Source organism: Mustela nivalis (genome assembly GCF_964662115.1).
Source record: "Mustela nivalis genome assembly, chromosome: 14".
NCBI classification, from domain to species: domain Eukaryota; kingdom Metazoa; phylum Chordata; class Mammalia; order Carnivora; family Mustelidae; genus Mustela; species Mustela nivalis.
Window position 1 is genome coordinate 11005371 of NC_139033.1, and position 26167 is coordinate 11031537.

The following is a 26167-nucleotide window of genomic DNA, read 5'->3' on the forward strand; positions in this document are numbered from 1 at the left end:
GGTCTGATGGAGATTCACATGGTCTATGAAGTGTGTGCGTGTGTGTTTCGTTTTGCGTTAAAGAGCTAATGTGATATCAAAAGGATAACAGGGTGCCTGGGTGGCTCAGTGGGTTAGGGCCTCTGCCTTCCGGCTGGGGTCATGATCCCAGGGTCCTAATGGAGGCCCGCATCAGGCTCTCTGCTCAGCAGGGAGCCTGCATCTCCCCCTCCCCTCTCTCTGCCTGCCTGTCTGCCTACTTGTGATCTATGTCAAATAAATAAAAATATTTAATAAAAACAAAAAAAACACAAAAGGATAACACATGAATTAACAGAGCTCCTGTAACAGATACGCCAGGAAATTCCAGTGACTACCTACAATAAAGTCCCTGCTCGCACTGTGACTCACACAGATGTTCCCCTCCAGGCAGGAGCCCAGGGACCCAGTCTCTTTTCCTTGTATGACTCTGAGGTTAATAGCTGATTCCCAAAGCTACCGTGGAGCTCGGAGCTCGGCGTCATTTCAGACAACCAGAGGCAAAAAGAGCATTCAAGATGGCACAGAGGAAGTTTTTATGACTGAGCCTGTTTCACTGGCTCTTCAGTCACTTGGCCATTCCTCCGCCTAAGGGAGTGTGGGAAAAGAGCAGTGTGCCCAGGAAGAAGGGGCAATAGGTTTGGAGATCAGCTTTATCAGCTGAGACAAACTGAAAAGTGAATCTCCCTTTTTTCGGAATGCGGCTCTCAGCCCCCACTTCCCCTTCCCCAGACATCGTGTGTTAGGAGATGGTTCTGTATTGCAAACAGAGGATTTAATCGTGTGTTAGGAGATGGTTCTGTACCAGCACACAGTAAGTGTCCCCATTCTCTTTAACAGTTACAGGATTGATGTACCATTTTTATTTAAGGAATTTCCGGTAGATGGGCTTTTAGATTGTTTCCAGACTTTTGTCATTATAAACAGTGCCAAAATGTATATATCCTTGACTGACGTGGGAAATTCAGAGAAGCAGAGCTGCTAAATCAAAGGATATTTGCACCTTTAATTTTGTGTTGGATCTTGAACAATATGGATTTGAGCTGTGCAAGTCCACTTCCACGAAAATGTTTTGCAGTACAGTAAATCTATTTTCTTTTCCTTATTTTCTTAACATTTTCATTTGTCTAGCCTACTTTACTGTACGAATGCAGTACATAATACATAGAACATACAAAATGTGTGTTAACTGACTGTTTATGCAATCAGTAAGTCTTGTTAACAATAGGCTATTAGTTAAGTTTTGGGGAGTCAAAAGTTGCATGTGGATTTTCGACTGCGTGGGGGTAGGGGGGTCAGAGCTCCTAACCCCTGCATTGTTCAAAAGTTAACTGTAGGGCACCTGGGTGGCTCAGTTGATTGAGTGACTGTCTTCGGCTCAGGTCATGATCCTGGAGTCCCAGGATCCAGTCCTACATCGGGCTCCCTGCTCCGCAGGGAGTCTGCTTCTCCCTCTGACCCTCCCCTTTCTCATGAGCTCTCTCTCAAATAAATTAAAAAAAAAATCTTAAAAAAAAAGTTAACTGTAGATAATGCTGAATTATCCTCCATTGAGGTTTGACTAATATACAATGCCTTCCCCCCTGCCACTGTCATAGAGGAGTTTCCTCACACCCTCACCAATACAATTTATCAAGTTTTTTTTTAAGCCACGTTAATCAGATAGGTGAAAAATAGCATTTCACTATCACATTAATTTGCATTTCCCTTTTCAGGAGTGAGTAGGAACATCTTTGTCTACATGAAGTCATGTGTCCTTCCTCTGCTACAAACTGTACCTTGCTCATTTTTGCATTGAGTTGTTGTTGGTTTCTTTAAAATTGATTTGTAGGTGCTTTACATATATCAATGCAATTAACATTTGGTCATTTCATGTATGGTGCACATATTTTCTGCCAATCATCACTGATCTTTTCACTTAGTTGATGCCTTTTCTGGTTTTGTTTTTGTCTTAAGGGTTTGGGGTTTTTTGTTGGTGGTGACTGTGGTGTTGTTTTGAAAGGGGGGTGCCCAGTGTTTTCTTTTCTCTAATTTATTTATATATTTAAGTAATCTCCACACCCATCGCGGGGCTGGAACCCATGACACAAGATCAAAAGTCATGTGGTCTTCTGATTGAGCCAGCTAGGCACCCCTGTCCAGTGTTTCATGTCGCTGGCTTTTATGCTATGCCTAGAAAGCCTCTTCCACTCAGATTATTTTTTATTTTCTGCCTTATATATATATATTTTTTTAAAGATTTTATTTATTTATTTGACAGACAGAGATCACAAGTAGGCAGAAAGAGAGGAGGAAGCAGGCTCCCTGCTGAGCAGAGAGCCCTATTCAAGGCTCTATCCCAGGACCCTGAGATCATGACCTGAGCCTAAGGCAGAGGCCTTAAGCCACAGAGCCACCCATGCACCCCAACTGCTTTATATTTTTTTAAAGTTTTATTATTTATTTAAGAGGGAGAGCGAGAGAACACAAGCTGGCAGAGGGGCAGAGGGAGAGGGAAAAGCAGGCTCTCTGCTGAGCAGGAAGCCTGACGTGGGGCTAGATGCCAGGACCCTGGGATCATGGCCTGGGCCGAAGGCAGACGTCCTAACCAACTGAGCCACCCAGGTGCACCTCAGATTATTTTTTAAATGTCTCCTGGGGTTCCTGGGTGGCTCAGTCATTAAGCATCTGCCTTCGGCTCAAGTCATGATCCCAGAATCCTGGGATCGAGCCCCACATCAATCCCCACTTGGGCTTCCTGCTCTGCGGAAAGCGTGCTGCTCCCTCTTACACTCTCCCTGCTTGTGTTCCTTCTCTCGCTGTCTCTCTCTGTCAAATAAACAAAATCTTTAAAAATAAATAGGGATGCCTGGGTGGCTCAGTTGGTTAAGCCGCTGCCTTCAGCTCAGGTCATGATCCTGGGGTCCTGGGATCGAATCCCGTATCGGGCTCCTTGCTCCTCTATTTTTTCTGTTATTTTTCAACTTTATGGAGATGGACTTGATATATAACACTATGTAAAGTTCACAGTTGGCTCCCCTTACGTATTGCAAAATGATGGCCGCCATTGCATTATCTGATTCCTCCATCATGTTACATAATCACCATTTCTCCTTGTGTGTGGTAAGAACATTTCAGATGTACTCTCTTAGCAACTTTCAGGTATATAAATATAAAATGTAGTACTGTAATCACCGTGCTGGACCAGTTCCCCAGAACGTACTAATTTCACAAATAGAAGGTTGTACACTTTGACCAACATCACCTAGCCCCAGGTAACATCGTTCTGTGAGTCTGGCTTTTTTAGATTCCAAATATAATAGAGATCATACAGCCTTTATCTTTCTATCTGACTTACTTCACTTAGCATAACACCCTCAAGTTTCATCCACATTGCCGGAAACGGCAGGGTTTCTTTCCTTCTCACAGCAAATCGTATTCCATTCTATGTATATGAATTTTCTTTATCCATTCATCGGTTGCTGGACGCTTGGGCTGTTTCTGTATCTCAGCTATTGAGAATAAACCTACACTGACTATGGAAGTGTAGCAATCTCTTCAAAATCCTCTTTTCATTTCCTTTGGATATATATTTGGAAGTAGGATTCCTGGACCATATGGTAGTTCTTTCAAGAACTAGCTTACTTTTTTCCTTCCTTCCTCTCCCTTTCTTTCTCTTTCTCTTTCTTTTTCTTTCTTTTCTTTTTTTTTTTTTTTAAGATTTTATTTATTTATTTGACAGAGAGAAATCACAAGTAGATGGAGAGGCAGGCAGAGAGAGAGAGGGAAGCAGGCTCCCCGCCGAGCAGAGAGCCCGATGCGGGACTCGATCCCAGGACCCCGAGATCATGACCCGAGCCGAAGGCAGCAGCCCAACCCACTGAGCCACCCAGGCGCCCCTTTCTTTCTTTTTTTTCTTTCTTCCTTCCTTCCTTCCCTTCTTTCTTTCTTTTGATTTATTTATATATTTTAGAGAGAGAGGACCCTGGGATCATGACCTAAGCCAAAGGCATAGGTCATGATAACCGACTGAACCACCCAGGCATCCCTGTAATATCATTTTTTTTTTAAAGGTGCTGTTTATTGCAATTCTGTATTAGTTTTTTTTTTAATATTTTATTTTTATTTATTTGACAGAGAGAGATCACAAGTAGGCAGAGAGGCAGGCAGAGAGAGGAAGGAAAGCAGGCTCCCTGCTGAGCAAAGAGCCCGATGTGGCGCTCGATCCCAGGACCCCGAGATCATGACCTGAGCTGAAGGCAGAGGCTTTAACCCACTGAGCCACTCAGGCGCCCTGTAATATCATTTTTATCATTTCTCTTAACCAAGATATTTAAGCCTTGAAGTGACAAGTTTGCATGGGTGCTTTGAGGGATCCTCTGGAGACGACATAAAAAATTGGTTGTATGGGACCCCTGGGTGGCTCAGTTGGTTAAGCCACTGCCTTCAGCTCAGGTCATGATCCCAGTGTCTTGGGATCGAATCCCACATCTGGCTCCTTGCTCAGCGGGAGCCTGCTTCTCCATCTGCCTCTGCCTGCCACTCTGTCTGCCTGTGCTCACTCTGACAAATAAATAAATAAAATCTTTAAAAAAAAAATTGGTTGGAGAGAGGAGACAAGCCAGTGGCAGAGAGCTGACACGAGAGATGACAAGGGCCTCGTTAAAAGCAATGGGAATGGCTGCAGGAGGGAACAGGTAGAGGTAGAATTAATGGGTTGCCACTGTGAGATCAAAGTGTGGGAGAGGTGAAAGATGGTGCTGACGTTTCCACCCTGTGCTGTTCACCAAGAAGGGGAAGCCATAAATTTAGTTGCGGAGAAAGGGAGAAATTCGTTAGCTTACAGACATCCATATATGTTGAGAGAGTGGAAAGTGACATGCTTGGGTCCCTGCCAGCGTGCATGGTTCCGGGTCTCGCTATAGCATATATATTGGTTCACAGATTTATTTAGTTTAGTTTGTTCATCTGTGCTGCTCACCAGCTCCCATCAGCAGCTTTCCTGCCCCTGGTCTCATGTGCATCCTACCGTCTCTGCTTAAAGAAATCTTACCTATCAAGATTCTGGCCAGGGGCGCCTTTGTGGCTCAGTGGGTTAAAGCCTCTGCCTTTGGCTCAGGTCATGATCCCAGGGTCCTGGGATTGAGTCCTGCATCCGGCTCTCTGCTCAGCAGGGGGCCTGCTTCCCCCTGTCTCTCTACCTGCCTCTCTGCCTACTTGTGATGTAATAAATAAATAAATAAATAAAATCTTAAAAAAAAAATTCTGGCCAAATGCTATCCTCTGGGGAAGTCTTCCATAACAACAGCAGACTTCGTCAGCTTCCTTCACACAATCTTCAATTCCAAGTCATCCAACCACTGCAGACCAGTTGACTGAAACCCTAATATACTTGCTGCTCCGTGCAGCTCAGTGTGACTAGAACATTAACTAGAATGTCACTCTCCCCCTAGGTTTCTCCTTGACAGCGTGTGTTGGTCTTTTCTTTCTTTCTTTCAACTCATTTTCTTGCTCTTAAGTCTTTGTTCTGATTTAAAAAAAAAATTTTTTTTTCTCATTTTCTCTGGATCCATCTTTCTCTCTTGCTCTCCATTCCCCTTTGTCTGTGAACTCCTTACCAGGAACTGAGCTGACAAAAGCAAAGAATCTTTAAAGGGCAGAAGAGTGAGGCAAGGAGAGGAAGGAAGGAAGCACAGTGACATTTCTTTTTAGCATGATGAGGCAGGGAAAGATGTGGACTCTTGGATCTGAATTAGTGTTGTCCTTCCGCTGAACTGAGATCGCTAGGAGAAGCAGCAGGTTGAGGAAAGCTCCCTTCACTTGCTCTGAGAAGACAGACACCCTCTGAACTTTGCAACACTCTGAAGCATTTCCTGTTAGAGCCCAATTGTATGTTTTCACGTTGAAAATAATCTAGTTCCATTCATTCTCTAAAACAGCTGGTAACTAAAGTGTCCTTTGGAGTCACTGGAGGGTGAGATTTTAGATATTTGGTTAGGGAGTGTCCATCCATTCTGGGACACTGATTCTATCTAAGGGAAGGTCCCCCCCCCCCACCAAACAATAGATGTGAGGTGGGCAATTCAAAGCAACATTTATTTATTTATTTTAAAGATTTTTATTTATTTATTTAGAGACAGAGCAGGGGAGAAGGAGGAGAGGCAGAGGGAGAGAAAGAATCCCAAGCAGACTCCCTGTTGAACGCGGAGCCCAACATGGGGATTGATCCTGCAACCCTGAGATTGTAACCTGGGCCGCAATCAAGAGTCAGAGGTTCATCCGACTGAGCCACCCAGGCGCCCCCAAAGCAACATTTAAACAGGAAGATATTCTGCCTCAAAAGCAGGAGGAAATGTGGTACAGCCCTGGGCCCCGGCTGCTATCCTTATCTGCATATACACAGAAACCTGTGACACGTGTGGTATTTTTTTTTTTTTAAGATTGTATATATTTATTTGACAGACAGAGATCACAAGTAGGCAGAGAGGCAGGCAGAGAGAGAGAGAGGAGGAAGCAGGCTCGCTGCTGAGCAGAGAGCCTGAGGCGGGGCTCGATCCCAGGACCCTAGGATCATGACCTGAGCCGAAGGCAGAGGCTTTAACCTACCGAGCCTCCCAGGCAACCCCTGTGACACGTTTCATGCTAGCTCACTACCCCACACATGCAGCCAGGTGCACAGAGCAGATCCCATCTGCTCCGTGCCCGCTGTCCTCGAAAGGTGGTGAGGAGGTAGTCCCAAGATTATCAGCTTTGACAGTAGAATCAATGGGAAAAATTGATATACTTTCTTTATGGCAGGACATGCTACCCTTGACTCAATGGGGCTTCCTTTACTTCTTCCTCCTTTTCCAGGTGAGGCAGTCAGCACCTCTCAGGAAGCCCCACAGAGACCATAAAAATCCATGCCTCAGAGTGGAAAGAACTCTGCAGTCTCTGAATCTAGGTTCAAATTCATTGACCTTACACAAGTCTCTTTGAACCTCAGTCTCCTCACCTCCAAAACGGGCAGAGAAAAAGTAGTGACCAATTATTGTAAGGGTTCAAATAATATATAGATGGTTCTTGCACCTCGTGTACACTAAATACTCAGTAACTGTTATTCTAGTCACGTGGGGCAGCCTCACTCCCAGGGTGGGGGTCGACCCCGGAGCCCCCGCAAGCCTAAATCTCAGCTGAAGCACAGCCTGCTCTTTAACCCCCTGGGGAGCCCCCTTGGGACTCTGGCCACATACCAGCACGCATGCGCACTGCGTGCACTGCGGGCTTCTTACAAGCCATGCCTCCTCTCATCTAATCCCCAGACAGTCCTAGAGGGGAAGTGCTGTTCTCCCCATTTCTCAGATGAGATGAGGCAGAATATCAACTCAACCAGATGAAAAATGGCTTCCCAACATTGGCCTGCTAGTCTGTCATGGAGGCAGGTTCAAACCCAGGGCTGTTTGAATCCAGATCCGTAGCTGACAAAGATCCTCTTGGTCACCAAACTCCGCTCAGCTTCTCTAGGATTTCTTCTTGAGTAGCCCTCAAACTAGGCCTGTTAAAAACTGCAGACTCTCAGCACAAAAGATTTATGAATCTAGCCTCCACCCCCACATTACCACATCAAAAAAGATTTGAGCAAATTGCAGCAAAGTTTCTCACAACTCAAAGCTGCATCTCTACAGTGACCTCAGCCCAGGAAAGTGCTGCCTAAGACAATTCAAGACTGCCCAAAAGAAGGTATTCTGTTCCAGCCAACACTCCAAGGAAGGGCACTTGTCTCCCAGTCTCGGGTAGGCTCCGAGCCCAGCTTCAATAAGCGAGTGCCAGTCAGCAAACCCAGGTGGGTTTCACATGGACCAGCCCCCCACTTCCCGCTTTCTGTAGATCAGAAGGAAATTCCCTGTACAACCCTCTTCCCCACTCCTTCCCTTGAAAATGCTCATTCTAAAAAATAGAGGTTGGGAGGGCCTGGGTGGCTCAGTGGGTTAAACTGCTGCCTTCGGCTCAGGGCATGATCTCAGAGTACTGGGATTGAGCCATGCATCTGGCTCTCTGCTCAGCGGGGAGCCTGCTTCCCTCTCTCTCTCTGCCTGCCTCTCTGCCTACTTGTGATCTATTTCTCTCTCTCTCTGTCAAATAAATAAAATCCTTTAAAAAAATTAAAACTTAAAAAAATGGAGGTCAAGGGCAGTTTTTATGCTGCACCCTCTTCCCTATTGCAATAATACATTATTGATTAATGTCTCTCCTTCCCACTGTCATTAGCATCTGCCTTTCTCTTTGCCAGCCCTTTGCCCCGTGTTACCTATCTAGTGCTGATATGATAACAGAATTCCCAGAAGCTGTTCCTCTACTCAGCCATCTTGGTTAGAACAAACAGTTCCGGGAGTCCTTGTCCAACAGATTGCCGATTTGGACCCCTGGTTGCTGGAGTCCGAGACGCCTCCATCCGTGTGCTCTGATGCTCGCACACATTAGCGAGGTTGACGGAGGGTACAAGTCTGTAGCCGTGTTCCAACATGGAGGACAGTATAAATACCAACTCTTATGTCTCAGAGATGTTCAAGCATTGTTTCAAACCTGGGCTGGCACAGGGTTTCACAATGACCCAGAGGGGCAAGCTGCAGCACGGCCTGGCCCGCCCACGTTACCCCTGGGGAGCTCTGCAGCCCTGGGTGCTGACAGGCAATGGGCATCTCCAGGCAGCCAGTGGAGACTTGGCGGGGGTGGGGGGCATGTGGTGGAGCATACGGAGCCTATGCTCTGAGATCATTTCCAGCTGCTGTCTTGGGGGTGCCCCAGCCAGGCGAGGTGTCTGGGATTCAGTCTTTCTTCCAGCCTCTATAGGGTTGTTATGGAATTGTCTGATAGTATCTGAAATCAGGGCTTAGGGGAGCATGGGCGGCTTGTGGATGTCATGCCCACAATTTGCTGCAGGGAGAATGAGGAGCTGAGAAAACAGGAGGGGCTGAATGCCCCCCACCCCCACCCCAGAGTCCTTAGTCCTGATGGAACCCTGTGAATGTTTGACTGTCACAGGATCACTGGGGAGGGTTCAGCCCTACAGAAATCCAGCCCCTAATGCTGGTCAGGAGAGGAATGGAGGAATGTGCGTTCAGTTACTTTGGGATAGAATATTGCTGTGACAAGGGAAAAATCTTTAGCATGTTGTGATCACATGCTGTTCCCTTTCCCCCGGCTAAAAAGAGGACAGGTCTAGCCACGTAAAGATGGTAGCAAGATGATTAATGTTTCACAAATAAAACTGGTCAGGCACAATCATTACCACACCAAGTTTGCTCACTTCCAAGTGTGCACCTGCAGCCACAACACACTTGCGTTCTAGAGAAGCACAATGCTGACATCATCATCCCATTTTTACCACATTTGGCTTATCAGAAACGGTAACTGTTGGAGGTGGGAAAGACCAGGTTAGGACCAGGTTAGATTCCTATGTCCTCTGGATCCTTTGCGTTCTATCTTCTTAAGGCCCTGCCCCCACTTCCTTTTCTCTCTCTCCCTCCCCCCCCAACCTCTCTCTCTCTCTCTTTTTTTTTTTTTTTAACTTTCGCAGGTGATTCTTTTAGAGCCCTGTGCAGTGTTAGGGACCTTTAAGCCAGCTGTAATCCTCCTTTATTCCTTCTTCATTCGTTGAAGTTTGGAGAACAGAAAGATCTTGTCAAAACTCAAGTCATATCACACCACTTTCGAAATTCACCACTTTGTTATGCTTATTATTTTCTTAAGGTTTTACTTATTTATTTGACAGAGAGAGAGCGCACGTGCACACAAGCAGGGGGAGCAGCAGAGGGAGAGGGAGAAACAGGTTTCCCATGGAGCAGGGAACCCAACGTGGGGCTCGATCCTGGGACCCTGGGATCATGACCTGAGCCGAAGGCAGATGCTTAACCGATGACGCCACCCAGGTGCCCCTGTTGCGTTTAGAATCAGCACCAACTCCTGACCAAGGCCACTGAGGCCCGGCATGACCTGGCATCTCTAGTCTCTGCTTTTCACCCCAACGTACTGAGTTGCTCACCAGGGCACCCTTGCCTGTTCTTGTCATGCACCAGTGGCTCAAAGGCATCTTCTGGAAAGAGTCCCCTAAGCTCCCAAGCACCCAACCCTCCACATGCCCAGCAGTGCCTGCCACATCTCCCACCATTGTCTGGGGATACTCTTCACCATCCTCTGGTGAGATGTGAGATCCCGTTTTGTTTACCTGAACATTCTCCAGTGCCTAGACCATGCCAGGACCACTTGACATTGAGAAGTAGGATTTTTAACAGAACTAGAATCGTTGAGGGAGGGGCTGCTGGAGGTTGCATCCCAGAGACTTCTGTGACTTATCGTTCTTGGCACAGCATTCGAGGACCCAGAGCTTTTGCAGCCAAGGATCTGAGCGAGCGGTGAGGCTGTTCCCCAGCACTGTTTCTATTTTTATCCCTGCAGCTACCATACTTAAGAAGCAAGATTAGCCCCAGAGGCCATGAGAGCCAGTGGAGGGCCACCTGATGCGGCAGGCCACCACCCCAGGCACTTCCTTATTTTTAAAAGCCCGCCTCCTCCTCCCTCCTGTGGCCAGAGGCAAGAACCGGGGCTGTACTCTGACCCTGCGAGAGTTTGCAAAAGACTTTGCCTGGGCGGCTGGTGTTGAAATAGACATTCATTTGGGGGCCCAAATCGAACTTGATCTTTCCAGAGCAGCCAGCAGTATAGCTGGGGAGGGCTTGCGTCCCCACACTGCTGGGGTGCGAATCTCTTGTGAGCCCTTTCCCAAGGCACCCAAGCCTCTCCTGTTCGCTGATAGCACAGCCCTGGCTGTGGCTGGTGGCCATTCTCCTGGGTAAAGCTCTGCCCTTGAGGAGGGCGAGTCTGCAACACAGCAGATTTGAGCAGTCCCTGCCCATCTGGGCCAAGCCGGGAAGGGCAGCTAGCTTTTGGCCACATCCTCACAAATTATGAGATCAGCAGACTGGGTCCCAATAGCCAGTGGCTTCTCTTTGCGTGCCACCCAGGCCCATGGGTCACCTATTTCTCAAAGAACTCAGACCTCAAACAGTGAGCATTTCTGCCTTCCCCAGAGAGGGGAATATTGCTCTCTGAATTGTGATGCTGTATGGTCTACCATATATTCTCCCCCCAAAAATGACTATGAAGCAGATAGAAGGGTGTGGAAGTCGTAGGGGCCCTCACACACAGCGAGCATGGTCCTATGGTAACACGTAAGTGTCAGCGAGGCGCTGATTCAGGATGTACCAGGGCTCACAGCATCCGCACCCCCCACACGTATAGGCCAGTGCACTTTGTAAGATCCTCTGTAAACCCAAGGATCAGGAAGGAGCAGAGGCACTGAGACTGAGGGGCTCTAGTATGAACCTTTATTCTCAGTTCCTTTTGAGAACGTTCACTAAGTCTCTCTGGTGTGTTTTCTTACTCCTTTGTGTCCCCAAACGCCGTTTCCAAAATAATATCTTAATTAGCATTCTGGGCTATGGACCTTCCAATGAAGAACATCAGAAACCAGTGGCTTCATGATTTGGGCTCATTTCATTTTCCCAGGAGCATTCTGGTCCTGGGTCCTTAGGCTGTGGCCAGTCGTGGCTGTCCCTCTGCTGGCTGGGGAGGGCCCCAAGGAGTAGGAAGTCTGCGGGTTTGGGAGTAAGCACAGGGCTCCTAATGTGGGGCCACACTGCCACAGCCTTTACAGCCCACAGCCAGGAAGGAAGGGGCACAGCTTTGGAGATTGGAGACCAGCTTTCCAGGCTCTGTACACAACCCATTCAGCTCTCGGCGCACCCCCTTCCTCCTTGCCCGAAACAGCAAACTCACAGAAACGCCTTCTGTGGGGACATAAGAAGGTTGAGTTGGCAATGACCATTCCAGGATAGAGAAGCCGGGCAGGGTGCAGAGCACATCACTTACCACTTGGGGCACTGCAGGCCCGGTGCAGACCACTTCCACCTGCCACCATCCTCCAGCTCTGTCTTGGCCACTGCTGCCCGGCGCACCTAGTCAAGGCTGCTGGCAAAATGCAGGCAGGGGCCCAGGCAAAGAACAGAGCCGAGAGGTAGTTGCTGCTCAGCCGTGTTGCTCTGAAGGCCTGGAAGACACAAGGTGGGAAGGAAGGAAGCCCTGGGTGAGCCCTGAGCCCGGAGGGCCCCAGGAACAGGTGCCTGACTCAGAGTGGCTCAAAACAGCTCTCTTCCTGGGGATGTACCCTGACAGCTGTGTGATAACGAAGGTTCTGGAAGACTTCAGGTGAGACCATACCTGCTGTCCACTCTGCTAAGTGAGTTCTGCCACCAGGGGATCTCTAGGTTAAGTTTTGGGAAGGAGGCATGACTGAATGGTTAAGAGGCCATGCGCTGGTGTATTAAGGACCTAGAATTCCTAAAACTCCAAGATCAGATAGGCTGAGTGACCTTAAACAAGTCACTTCACTTTTCTGGGCCCCTGTTTCCTCATACTTAAAATGGGGTAGGATTGGGGACCCCTTATAGGGTTGATTCGAGGAGGAAACAGAAAATCACATCGTGGTAATCGGGCAACAACAGGCAGCTGCTGGAGTTTACAGGAGGTCGGGCAGCTGAAGGCAAAGGACCTTCGAACGAGCCAGCAATCCACAGTCTGTGCTCGCCGGATTAACACCATTGGTCATCTGGGAGGCCACGGATGGGGCCACAGTTTTCATCATGTCAATATCTAAAGCTGCAGCCTGCAAGGACTAGGAGGAGACCTGGGTAGAAGGGCACACCCGAGAGCAGACTACTTGGAAGAATCATCAGTTTCACGAGGAGGAGTGGAAACAGCAGCTCAGAACAGAGACCCGAGGTCCGGCTGGACCACAAGCTCCGTAAGCAGCCCCTGTCTGGTGCGTGGGCTGTGCCCGGCAGCTAGTGAGACGGCGTGGAGGACTCGGTGGTGACTGCAAGGGTGACCCAGGACGTTGTGTGAGCAAGTACCGGGCCAAGGACAGACTCAGGAATGTGGGAAAAGGGACATCTTCCCAGATGGCGGGGACCATCACCAGCACACACAGCACAGAACGGGGAGTGGCTTGTACTCCACTCAGGGTCACAGCCAGCCCTGTCTCCAACGTAACAAGGGACCAAGGCCAGCCAGGACTCTGGGGAATCAAGCTGCAAGGATCTGCCCTGGGTCAGGCATTCGAGGGGGGGGCCCCTGCAAGCCTCCCCTGTATCTGGCATTCGAGCTCCCATGAACCGGGACGTTGAGATTCTCAGCTGAGAGGTGGTAGCTACCCTGTGAAGAGTTGGAGAAGACAGGGGTCACTGTAGGCATCATGCCTGCCCACGAGGGATACTCAGACAGAGCCGCTTAAGGAATCATGTCACACTTGAAAAATCAATCTCTTTTGTTTAGTTCTTTTTCTTCCTCAGTTTGCCTGATACCTGCACCCCACTGGGCAGAGCTAAGGCCTGGCAACTGTGTGGCCCCCTGGCCCCGCTGCCTTAGAGACAGAAGTTCACCAGGCCAACAGACAGAACGTTCAGAAGGCTTTTATCGTCCCTTTTTCATTTTGAAAAGCTGCCCAAATACATCCACGCAGAAGTAAAGCAAAGTTATTAATGTCGAGGAGCCAAGCTCTTTCTCCACGATTAGCTGCATGGGGAAGGAAGTGTCAGTGTCAGGCTGGATTCCCTCGCTTCGACCTCACAACCTGTCATCCTTGGGGGCCCTTCGGCCTTCCGTCTCGTTTCCTGCCACGTCCACACGGTGGGTAGCTTTCTGCACCAGCAGCCGGGACTGATGCATCTCCATGGCCACTGGGCGATGGATGTCTGCCAGGAGTTTCCCGAAGGCCCCACGGGACCTCACCTCTGGACACAGGAGACACAGCCAGAGGGGCGACGCTGGTGCCCTGCAGAGGGGGTGGGTGGGAGCACACATGGGAGGAGACAGGACAGGGAAGGGAGAAAAGCAGGAGCCTGTCAGCCCTGTAGCCACAGGCAATTTCCAGGGAGAACAGCCAGACGCAGAAGGCAGTAACGTGCTCTGCGGGAGCTAATCACCATGGTGACTGCACAAATTACTTCCAGGAATCCCTTTCCTCCCACAGTTCAGCCCCCTCTGGGCAGGGCTGGCTGCCCGACAGAGAGCTGAGCTGGCCACTGGCCCAGAGCTTCTGGAAATGAGGCAGTGACTGTGGGGTCCTCCCAGGCTGGCCCAGCTTCGAATCCTCTGGACGCCAGGGAGCCAGGTTGGAGAAAGGTGCCAGAGCCCCCTTGTGGGCAATGGTTATTGCAGTGAGGATTCTAAGCCTGAAACTCACTAGAGAAGGTTATAAGGGATTCTTTTATTTTTTCCATTTTTTAAAAACTAAAATATACAAAGAATGTATGTCATGGCAGAAAAGGTACACATTTTCACATTTTAAAAAGGGAGAACTTAGGGGTGCCTGGCTGGTTCATTTGGAAGAGCCTGTGACTCTTGATCTTGGGGAGGTGAGTTTGAGCCCCACAGGTGGATAAATATCACTTAAATGAATAAATAAATAAAAACTTTTGTTGTTGTTGTTGTTTTTAAGGAAGATCGGGACTCCTGGGTGTCTCCATATGTTGAGTGTCCGACTCTTGGTTTCAGCTCAGGTCATGATCTCAGGGTTGCGATTTGCGAGTCAGCTAGAGATTCTCTCTTCTTCTGCCTCTGCTCCTACTCCCCCCTCCCAAATAAATAAATAAATCTAAAAAAAGAAAGAGTATATGGCGAACATCTATGTTAAGGAATAGATTTCCCAGGGCGCCTAGGTGGTTCAGTTATTAGGTGTCTGCCTTTGGCTCAGATCGAGCCACGCATCGGGCTCCCTGCTGGGTGGGAAGCATACTTCTCCCTGTGCCTGTATTTCTGCTCTTGCTGTGTCTCTCTCTGTCAAATAAATAAAATCTTTAAAAAAAAAAAAAAGTAACTTAAAAAAAATAGATTTCTCCAGCATCATTTTGGAATTTCACTGTAGCTCACACCTGGATTTATCTGACCAGGCTCCTTATAGGTTATCCTCACAAGTTGTTCCCAGCATTTTGGTGTTACAATCAGTGTTGCAGTGAACCCCTAGGATCAAACCTTTTGTCAGCTCCTATTTACTCCCGTCCTACCAAGTTCCATGAGTGGAACTGCCACTTCGATGCTGTGTACCTTCTGAAGACTTTTGACCGTGATGGTCAAACAGCTCCCCAGGAGGGCTGGTCTGAGCTTCAGCACAGGATGGGGCTATCCTACCGTATCTGAACCCTTAAACAGGAGCACTTTCTTTTTGTTTTTTAATTTTATTAAGTTTCTAATTTTACTTACAGTGTAGCATACAGTGTTATGCTAGTTTCAGGTGTACTATATAGTGATTCAACACTTCCGTACATTACTCAGTGCTCATCATGATGTGTGTACTTTTTTTTTTTTAAGTGGGCTCCATGTTTGCTTATTTATTTATTTATTTATTTAAGATTTTATTTATTTATTTGACAGAGAGAGATCACAAGTAGGCAGAGAGGCAGGCAGAGAGAGAGAGGAGGAAGCAGGCTCCCCCCCGAGCAGAGAGCCCGATGCGGGACTGGATCCCAGGACCCTGAGATCATGACCTGAGCTGAAGGCAGCGGCTTAACCCACTGAGCCACCCAGGCGCCCTATTTATTTATTTATTTATTTTTAAAGATTTTATTTATTTATTTTATTTATTTTATTTGAGAGATCACAAGTAGGCAGAGGGGGAAGCAGGCTCTCCGATGAGCAGAGAGCCCGATGCAGAGCTCGATCCCAGGACCCTGAGACCACGACCCGAGCTGAAGGCAGAGGCCCAACCCACTGAGCCACCCAGGTGCCCCTGGGCTCCATGTTTTATGTGGAATTTGAACTCACGACCTCGAGGTTGAGAGTCTCATGCTCTACTGGCTGAGCCAACCAGATACCCCTTGAAAGTGTACTCTTTTTTTTTTTTAAGATTTTATTTTTGGGGGGTGCCTCTGTGGCTCATTCACTGGGTGTCTGCCTTTGGCTCGGGTCATGATCCCAGCATCCTGGTATTGAGCCCCACATCGGGCTCCCTGCTTGGTGGGGAGCCTGCTTCTCCCTCTCCCGCTTCCCCTGCAAGTATTCACTCTCTCACTGTCTTTCTCTCTGTCAAATAAATAAATAAAATATTAAAAAGAAAAGATTTTATTTTTTTATTTATTTGACAGAGAGAGGGAGATCACAAGTGGGCAGAGAGGCAGGCGGAGAGGGGGAAGCAGGCTCCCCACTGAGCAGAAAGCCTGATGCGGGGCTCGATCTCAGGACCCTGAGATTATGACCTGAGCTAAAGGCAGAGGATTAACCCACTGAGCCACTCAGGCACCCTGAAAGTGTACTCTTTAATTCTCATCACCTTGTTCACCCATCTGCTTAGTTACCCCTCTGGTAACCATCAGTGTGTTCTCTACGTTTTAGAGTCTGTTTCCTGGTTTGCTTCTCTCTTTTTTTTTTTTCCTCTTTGGTCATTTGTTTTGTTTCTCAAATTCCACGTATGAGTGAAATCATATATTTGTCTTTCTCTGAATTATTTCACTCTAGCTCCATCCATGTCATTGCAAATGGCAAAATTTCATTCTTTTTTTTTTCTTTTATTTATTTTCAGCATAACAGTATTCATTATTTTTGCACCACACACAGTGCTCCTCTCTAATAATTTCATTCTTTTTTAATGGCTGGATTATATTCCATTTTATATATATATCACATCATCTTTTTCCTTTCATCTCTCGATGTATATTTGGGTTGCTTCCATATCTTGGCTATTGTAAATAGTGCTGCAATAAACATAGGGGTGCTTGTATCCTTTAGAACACTAAGTTTTTGTATTCTTTGAGTAAATACCAGAATGTGATTACTAGATCATAGGGTAGTTATATATATTTTTTAAGATTTTATTTATTTATTTGACAGAGATCACAAGTAGGCAGAGAGGCAGGTGTGGGGGGGGGAAGCAGGGTCCCTGCTGAGCAGAGAGCCCGATGTGGGGCTTAATCCCAGAACCCTAAGATCATGACCTGAGCTGATGGCAGAGGCTTTAACCCGCTGAGCCACCCAGGTGCCCCTGGTAGTTCTATTTTTAACTTTTTGAAGAACCTCCATGCTGTTTTCCAGAGTGACTGCACCAGTTTGCATTCCCACCAACAGTGTAAGGGGGTTCCCTTTTCTCTGCATCCTCACCAGCACCTGCTGTTTCTTATGTTGTTGACTTTAGCCTTTCTGACAGGTATAAGGTTGGATCTCATTGTGCTTTTGATTTGCATTTCCCTGGTGCTGAGTGATGTTGAGGATGTTGCACATCTTCGTGTGTCCGTTGGCCATCTGGATGTCTTCTTTGGAGAAACATCAGTTCATGTCTTCTGCCCATTTTTAATTGGATTATTTGTGAGTTTTCGGGTGTTGAATTGTGAGAAGCCCTTTCTTTTAAAAGGAATAAGAACTAGTCAGTCTCAGCTCAAACGGGTGTGAATCGTAGAAGCTTTTCTCAGTAATCCAAACACACAGGACCACCTTTGTTCTATCGGTAGAGAGGTACATGTGAGACATTGTTGGGTCTCAAGGGTTGGCTTCATTTTTGTGAAATCGACACTACTGATTTGAATTACCGCTCCCAGGGATAGCTCTCTTTTGCACGGGCTTCCAACGTTTGAGGGGATCAAGGAATAAAGTTTTCTGAGAACATGTTGGGGTACTGGGGTAGGATAGGGCTAGACACAAGAACCCCAGGTCCAAAAGCCACCAATGTGGGCTCTCTCTGCTATCTGATGTTTAAAAATGAGCTAGTAGCAGAAGTGGTCCTCCGCAGCCCCATGACCTTTTGGACCTTGGAACTTTGCCCCCTTCTGCCATAGAGTCTGGCCTTTTCCTTCTGATCACCTTGACAGAGGGAGACTCATTCTGTTCTGAATTTCACCAAAGTAATAGATGCAAAGCAAAGACAGGGACACAGCTTCCTGGCAAGAACATCATCTTGCTTCACCTGCTAAGTGCTCTCAGAAAACGATTAGGATTTGAGGTCCAAAAGCAAAACAGACGGGTGGCTCCGGGTCAGATCTGGCATAAGGAGAAGCGCTCAGTGGGCATTCCCGAGCACTGGGACCCTCTGTGACGACCCGGTCTGCTGTATGTCTTGGTGGATCCTGCTGGGCTCCAGTCTGCTCTGGGTGATCTCAAAGCCTTGGTCAGGTCAGCTTGCCCACCTGTTCAAACAGGACTTCACCAGGGCCCCTGAAACACCCGGAAGATTTCCACCGAGCAGTCTGTCTACCTGTTTCCCTTGGATGTGTTTATCCCTTGCAACAGTTCAGGTCACTGGCTGGCAATATTCCTGCCCTTTCCTCAGCCTCTAACTGGGACATGATTGATGGAGAAGGGAGGCCTGGAAGGAGCCTATTGAAAACGGAAAATAAATCACTGATTTGCAGTGTTAAATGAATGACTCTACCTTGAACTGAAACTCCTTGGTGGGATGCGACTCTAACAGTATAGTGATCCTTTGGAAACACTGAAAATAAAAATGCAAATGCTGTCAGTGGAGAGAAAGAGCCCCAGTGGGAGGGGCTCCAAGCCTGGAGGTCGGCTGAGTACTGCGATCTAGAAGAGAAAGTTTACAGTGCACGTCCCACCTACTGCTTCTGTGTTGTGTGCCCGCCTCATCTCACAGATTCTTGTCTTATCTTCCATGTTCAAAAGAGGGAAAAAAAAAAGTATAAAAATACCTGTCTGAAATTTGCCTTGGGGCCTACCAAATGTCATCATATTCTTGGAGGTTTTGTGTGCTGAGCTTGAGCAAGGGCTGCCCAGAGCCACACACAGAAGTGAGCTGCTCCTGGGATCCTAACCTGGACCTTCCTCACAGCCTGGATGGTTTCCGTCCTCGAGTATCCTTGGGAATGTGACTGCTGCCAGGGCTCGGGGCCTGTAGGTCTGTTTTTCCCCTAAACACACCAAGGTGGCAGCGAGGATCCGGGATGGAGAGGAAAGGAGAGAGCCAGACCCTCTCATCTGCCGCCGGAGCCACCAGCCCTCTTCTCGGATGCAGTCTGGCCCAGGAAAGCCGCAGCCAGCAAGCAGAGCGAGCTCAGGGAGACCTCACATCATCAGACTAGAAATGAGAGCTATTGGTTTTTGTCCCAGTGAGGAATGAATCCAACATCATAAGAGCATTTTTTTTAAAAAAAATCAGCACATAGAGTTGAAAATATAATTTAGAGACAAGAGTGACAACTGCTATGTTATCACTATCACAGCAGGTTCTTTTGTTCCCACAGGCTCTGTCAACGTCGTGGGCACAGGCTTCAGAATCAGGCCAACCCTGCACTCTCCAGTTCCCTACATGGGGGGCAGGGGGCTAGTACCATAGGCAAGTGACTCAAGTCACTTCTCGGTCCTGATTTCCTCCTCTGTCCAATGAGAGTGATAATTCGTACCTTCTGCGGAGGTGAGGTCCACACAGCCCTTAGAGTGAAAGCATGATGAAGGGCGGGATGATCACAGGCCCCTGTGATGTTGCACACCTTGATCTATCCGGAGGGAGAAGCCCCTGACATCTCTGCCTTTCCAGTGGAGAGGCCGGGGGGCACACCGAAGACAGTGGGGGAGTGACGGGGGTGGGTGGATTCCCGGCGCCTCACATGTGTGATGCCTCTGTTGACCCGTGTGATCTGGTGACCATGTCAGCAAAGAGCTGGCCAGGCTCCCTGCCAGCAGAGCTCAGAGGGGCCCCGCAGGGGTCTGGCCTGATGAGGAGGAGCCCCTGGGGCTGGGTCCTAGCAAAAGGGGAGCCAGCCTTTCCCTCTGGGAACAGAATCAGCCAGTGGACCTTTTGCTCCATATTCCCTGAATCTGGAACGGAACAGTTAAAGAACTAAAAAGGCGAGAAGGCGTTACAGTGACTCCCATGTCCATATTCAAAATTTCAAATCCCTGGAAGTGTGACCCAGCGCTCCTTCCAAGTCATATTCTCCTCTGGCACCTTCATGAAGGTTATTCCAGAAGCCCAGCCATAAACCTCCTTTGATAGGGGTGCCTGGGTGGCTCAGTGGGTTAAGCCTCTACCTTCGGCTCAGGTCATGATCCCAGGGTCCTGGGATCAAGCCCCGCATCGGGCTCTCTGCTCGGCAAGGAGCCTGCTTCCTCCTCTCTCTCTGCCTGTCTCTCTGCCTACTTGTGATCTCTGTCTGTCAAATAAATAAATAAAATCTTAAAAAAAAAAAAAACCTCCTTTGATGAAAGAAAACTGACTGGAACTGGGGAGCCGAAGACTCTAGAAGCAAGCCAGGCCCAAGCCTTGCATGGCTCCCATCTTTTCTGGAAGACTCCCATCCTGAGTGGCTTTCTTGCTCTGCCTCCAACCAGCTGCTGGAAGCCATCCTCCCTTATGAGAAGTTTGAGTTCGGATCAGTGTTCCTGCACCCCATGAAGCCAGAGGGAAGCCCGCGAAGCCGGAGGGGGACTGGCCTTCTTGTGGAAGACTAGAATATCCTTGCACGCTCAGGAAAATTGTAAAGGAGGAAACTCGGGAGCACACAGATGCCCAGGAGTTCACACAAATGTGCGCACTCAACATCGGTCAGTCCTGCTCCATATTGTTTTCTCAGGATCCATCTCCAAGGGTAGGAAAAGCTTCCAAAGTCTTTCAGCCTTGGCTTTCACCTAGCCCAGGAAAAATAAGTCCGGGAACTACAGTGGATTTTGGCCTATGGAAAATCGTGAAAGGGATTGGAAGGAGGAAAGTAGACAGCCAGAAATGAAGTGTGTGCCAAAAATAATGATGTGAGTCAGCATCACTGGGCTGGAGAGAAAGCCTGCAGATTTTTGGGTGGGGTGACCACGAGGAGGCCTGGGGTGCGGGGTCCTAGCTGCCATGGTGGCTGTCCGTTCACTCCGTGCAGGCTCCATATCCCAGACACCGCACATACCCGCCCCTCCACTGTTGTTAGCTTTCCTAGGGTTATAATGAATCTTCCAGAACATGCTCTGAGAACACAAGACACTGAAGGATCTATTAGTGTGCCTGGTAGGAAGCAGGCCCAGTACCTGTGCCTGCGACCTCAGCGGCTCTTATATGGTGCATAAGCAGACCCCCGAACCAGCTTCCTTGATGAGGGGCAGCTATGTTCCTTAGACAAGGAACCCCAGATTTCTAAACAGAGCTCCCGGCTAGGTAACTAGGAAGTCTAGCGTGAGGGGCAGGAACTCCGGCTTCAGTCAGATTACCTACTGTAGCACCACTCCTGCCGGGCGAGGTATTTGATCATTTTCTTCATCTGTGCAACAGGACATGGCAACCCACCAATCAGTCAGGAATCAGTCAGGACTACCGAGTTATAGCAGTAGACACCAAATGTCACTAACGAAAGGGGAAAAAAGGAACTGAATGGAAAGGTTCTTAGGAGCTCAGGTTAGAGAAGGAGCCTCCAAAACAGACATCCTAGAGGATCACAGGGGACGGGGCGCTCAGCAGTCCTGCCGGGGAATGAGTGAGTGTGCCAGTGTTTCTTCTCAAAAATGCTGTTCAGTCTCCCAATTCCAGAGAGTCTGGCTGGCCTCACTTGGCTCATGTGCCCATTTCTTGGCCAGCGAGGGCTGGGCTGTCACCCTGAGAATGTGGCCACTGTGTCCAAAGGGGGAAAGGAGTGCCCCCAGATGAAACTAGGTGCTGCCATTGAGAAAGGGAACTGACCACTAGGCAGCCGAAACCCAAGCAGGGTCTAGAACGCTCACCGGACTGGGCTGCTGTAAGGGTACATAAGATGACACAGGGAATATAAAGTGTCCGGCCCAGAAGCCAACAGGCTGCACTAAATATTAGTGAAATATAATTGCCATCACTTCTTCTCATGGGGAGGGGACCAGCTGGCCTGACTTTTACATTGATACTGGGCCTGTTCTGATGATGTACTTCCAAAATCAGTACATGCACTGGTCTCACTGTTGGTATTGAACTCATTAGCTCAGAGTGCAAGGAGCAAAAGGGAAGATTAACTGGAACAAATAGAGGAGGCTGGAGGCATATAGTAAGAAGCAAAGGAGTTCTAAATAGGCAGAATAAGGAAATGGATCTAATCATGTCCTTGTTATATCTGGGGGACCCACAGAATTTGAACCTAGGAGCTCTGGACAGGAATCCAGACGCTAGTATTCCTAGCTGTGTCCCTGGACTAATCTGTTTCCTACCTTTAAATCAAGGTTAACAATGTGTACCTCACAGGATTTGTGAAATGCACAAAGGGCCAAATGCATCCTCCTATTTTGGGGAATAAAGACACTTGGGAGGAATGTCATGAGCTACACTTTCACCTCTTTACCCACAAATCTTACCATCATGTTCCCATGCAGGTATAACTGGAAGTGGAATGATCCCTAATCTAGGTTTTGCCTCCGCATTCCTTTTAGAGTCCGGATGTGTTTGATGAATGTTTTCTTTCCAGTATTTCCATGCCCTTGACGGGCTTACATCACATGCACGAGGATGAGGTGTGTTGGTGGGAAGCAGTGGAGGGAAGAGCAGTTCATGCATTAATGATGGGGGCATAAGTTAGTGAGCAGCTTCTTGATCAAAACTCGGTAATATTTGGGTGCCTGGCTGGCTCAGTGCGTGGAGCATTGTGACCCTTGATTGTGAGTTCGAGCCCCATGTTGAATTTAGGGATTACTTAAAATTTTTTAAATCTTTAAAACAACTTGGCAGTGTTTCTTAAAACACTAAATGGTCTCATTCTTGGACCAGTGTTGTTTTTTTTTTAAGATTTTATTTATTTATTTGACAGAGATCACAAGTAGGCAAGAGGCAGGCAGAGAGAGAGGGGGAAGCAGGCTCCCTGCTGAGCAGAGAGCCCGATGTGGGGCTCCATCCCAGGACCCTGGGATCATGACCGGAGCCGAAGGCAGAGACTTTAGCCCACGGAGCCACCCAGGTGCCCCTGGACCAGTATTTTCACTTCAAAGAATTTATCCTGTTGAAGAAACAGTAAATATACATAGAAGTGTGTAAGAGCGTTCCATGCACCTTGCTTGCAAAAGAGCCAAACCACCTTCTTCTTCTTCTCCTCTTTTTTTTTTTTTTTAAGTAGGCTCCATACCCAGCATGGTGCCCAACTCAGGGCTTGAACTCATGACCCTGGGATCAAGACCTGGGCTGAGATCATGGGTGAGACACTTAACCGAAGGAGCCACTCAGCCACCCCAAATCACCTTCTTATCCTGGAGGACTCCCTCACTACATAAAGTTTAATGGGATCAAGACAGAGTCTCCCACTGCAGAAGGTGACGGGGGCCAGACATGCTTTCCTTCTCCCTGCTTCAGGGCAATGAAGGCGTGGCCTTGGGGCCTACTCCCCGGATTCCCTGCCCTCTGAAAATCCCCATCTCAAACTCCAGAGTCCTGAGGAAGCTTAACGAAGAGACCTCCCCGCCGGCAGCTCTTGTGACAACCTTGGCACGCTCTGTGGCCTGCCTTCCCTTGACTTCTAAAGCTGGGTCTCAGCTTCCCTGTCCATGTCAGCAGCTAGCTAGTGTCCTTTGCTGCTTAAGTGATCCAGAAATGACCCAGCCTGCCAAATGAGACCCTCACCGTGTCCCTCAGCCAAGGGGAGGGTAGACGAATTACGTACACCTGGACTGCGAACACCTTGGACGGTCCACCTCCAGGCGCTGATGTGTCATTAAATTAAATAAGCAAATGGGACATTTGAGTGTATACAACAATCCCATACAACACAGGAATATGTTAGTTTGTGATAGAGAAAAGCAGCTGGGAGCCTTATACACCAAACTTTTGACAGTGATTATCTCAGACAGCAGAGAATTTTAGAGAAGTATTTCTATGTCATGAACTCTTTTTTACTCTTCATATTTGAGCTTTAGTTATTTTGCAGTCGGTTTGTAACCAGAAAAAAAGTGATAATGCCATTTTCTTAAAAGCTAGATGATGGTTGGGGCACCTGGGTGGCTCAGTGGGTTAAAGCCTCTGCCTTAGGCTCAGGTCATGAGCCTAGAGTCCTGGGATCGAGCCCCGCATCGGGCTCTCTGCTTAGCAGGGAGCCTGTTCCTCCCCCTCCCCTGCCTGCCTCTCTGCCTACTTGTTATTTGTCTGTCAAATAAATAAATAAAATCTTAAAAAAAAAAAAAGTAGATGATGGCTGCATCATGGGCAAAATGTGTGCTCCTGAAGACTTCAAATAACTTAAAAACAAGCACAAGCTAAGACTCCTCCCGACAGAGAACAGCAGGAAATTTCCATCATCAGCTAAAGGGGTGTCCTTGTCTGTCAACAGTTTGCAGCAGACTCCAGCGCTCTGGCTTTGATGTTATGGGTTCTTCAAAGAGAGACTTAATGAACTCTTAATGAACGCATTTTATTTCACACGGCTTCACATTTATATCATACAAATATGCATAAAATAAGGAGCCCAGGAAGTGAGAGCTGAGTCATCTTGAGCTGGCTCTCCCCGATGACGATGCAAAGCCAAGATGAATTCACCTCGGCCCTCCTCTCTCTTCCCTGCTTCCAAGGGGAACAGACGTGTCCGGTCAGTGAGCTGAGGTCCTGCCCTGTTGACATCTTACTGGCTCACAACACGCTGCTCTCCGTCCAGCAGTGCCGGTGGTGGGGAGGCCGTGGCTCTGACTCCGCAGGGTGCCGTGGTCACTGGGGCAGGTCCCTGAGAGGTGCGGAAAGACTCTCTGGACAGAGAACCAGAGCATCCTTTGAGGCCCAAGCTGGGGAGGAGTCTGTGAGCTGCTCGAGCGGGTGGGGGGGTTGCTCAACAGGGGCCATGACCGGCCCGAGTGCGGCAGGACCTCAGTAGTGGTTTTGTGGTGGCATCTCTTTGAAAACCCGGAACCCTTCCTTGACTGCAAAATCCCAGGCCAGGTTAGACACATACTCAGTCAGCTTTTCAGCGGCTGCCAAGCCTGCTTGCCCTAAGCAGAAGCAAAGAAAAACAGTGATTACTCCCAAACGACCCTCCATAATAATGCTGTTAGCATCTCCTAGCATTTGCTGAGCACCTGTCACGTTCCAGACACGGTGCTAAGTGCTCTGCGTGTATGATTATAGCTCACTGAATTCCCGAAGCAACTGGTGATTTTATTCCCCACTTTATGGACAAGGATCTGGGTCTCAGAGAGAAGGCGTGCCCACGCTTACGTCAGTGGGTGGGAGCCAGGAGTCAGGCTCGGCGGGACTGCTCCCTGCTCCTCTGGTCTAAAGAAAATAAATGAAATCAGGAAGATCCCCAATATTTCTGCTGTTGCCGCTGAGCTTAGATTTTCTGTCATCCCCACCCTCACTGCCCTGGGTTTTCCTGAAGTAAATCTATGAATACTTCATTGATGTCTAAAATCAAAGACTTAAAAACACAGAATATCATCATCACGCTTAAAAAAGTTAGCTGTTCCTCCTTGATGTCATCAACTGTCCAGACGGTCCAGTGAGAATTCAAATTTCACTGACTATCCCGTTAATTTTTTATAGAGATCTAAAGATTCAAATGTTATAATGGCTGAGTGTCTTTTAAATCCCCTCCCCCGCCCCTTAAGAGATTTTATTTATTTATTTTACAGAGAGAGAGAGCGTGAGGGTGTGCCAGAAAGGAGGGAAGGAGGAGCAGAGGGGCAGGGACAGGGAGCGAGAGAATCTGAGGCAGACGCCTCACTGAGCGTGGAGCCCGGTGTGGTACTTGGTACTCGATCTTATGACCCTGAGATCAACCTGAGCTGAAACCAAGAGTTGGAGCTCAACCGACTGAGCCACCCAGGTGTCCCTTAAGTCCCTTGTGATCTTCAGGTTCCATTTTCATCCTTTCTCTTTCCCCCTGACATTCATTTGTTGAGGAATTTGTGAAGTGTCCAGAATCTGGAGTTGGTGAACGGCTGTGCCCGGCGGGTCCTGTTTAACATGCTCCTCGGAACCCTCTGTTTCCTGCGAGTTGGCAATTAGCCAACTATTAGTCGGATCCAGGTCTGACTTTCTGGGAGAAGCACCAGCCAGTACACAATGTCTGGCCGTCTCTCTCTTCCTGATGTTAGCCCCGTTGATGCTTATTTTCCAGATCCATTAATGTATTAGGGGTAGAAAACTGGTGATCTGTTAATTCTGCCATTCTGTCTGGGATGCTCTCCTAGAGAGAAACTTCCCCTCCTCAGTTACTTGGTTAGCCTG

The 26167-nt window shown here is 48.2% G+C and overlaps 2 protein-coding genes across 8 annotated transcripts in view; one reads left to right on the top strand and one right to left on the bottom strand.

Moving 5' to 3' along the window:
- Nucleotides 1–26167, top strand: part of BRAP (BRCA1 associated protein) — a 100866-nt gene that overhangs the window by 12074 nt on the left and 62625 nt on the right. The window lies entirely within an intron of this gene.
- The window catches only part of ACAD10 (acyl-CoA dehydrogenase family member 10), a 95605-nt gene continuing 93776 nt past the window's right edge, over nucleotides 24339–26167 (bottom strand). For 3 of the 7 annotated variants that reach the window (XM_082698418.1, XM_082698417.1, XM_082698421.1), the window contains one exon: nucleotides 24339–24927. In XM_082698418.1, coding sequence (XP_082554544.1) covers nucleotides 24806–24927 — 122 coding nt within the window. In that variant the 3' untranslated portion in view covers nucleotides 24339–24805. Of the gene's footprint in view, nucleotides 25211–26167 lie in introns of all 7 variants that reach the window. The other 4 variants (XM_082698420.1, XM_082698423.1, XM_082698422.1 and 1 more) reach the window with 3 other exon arrangements.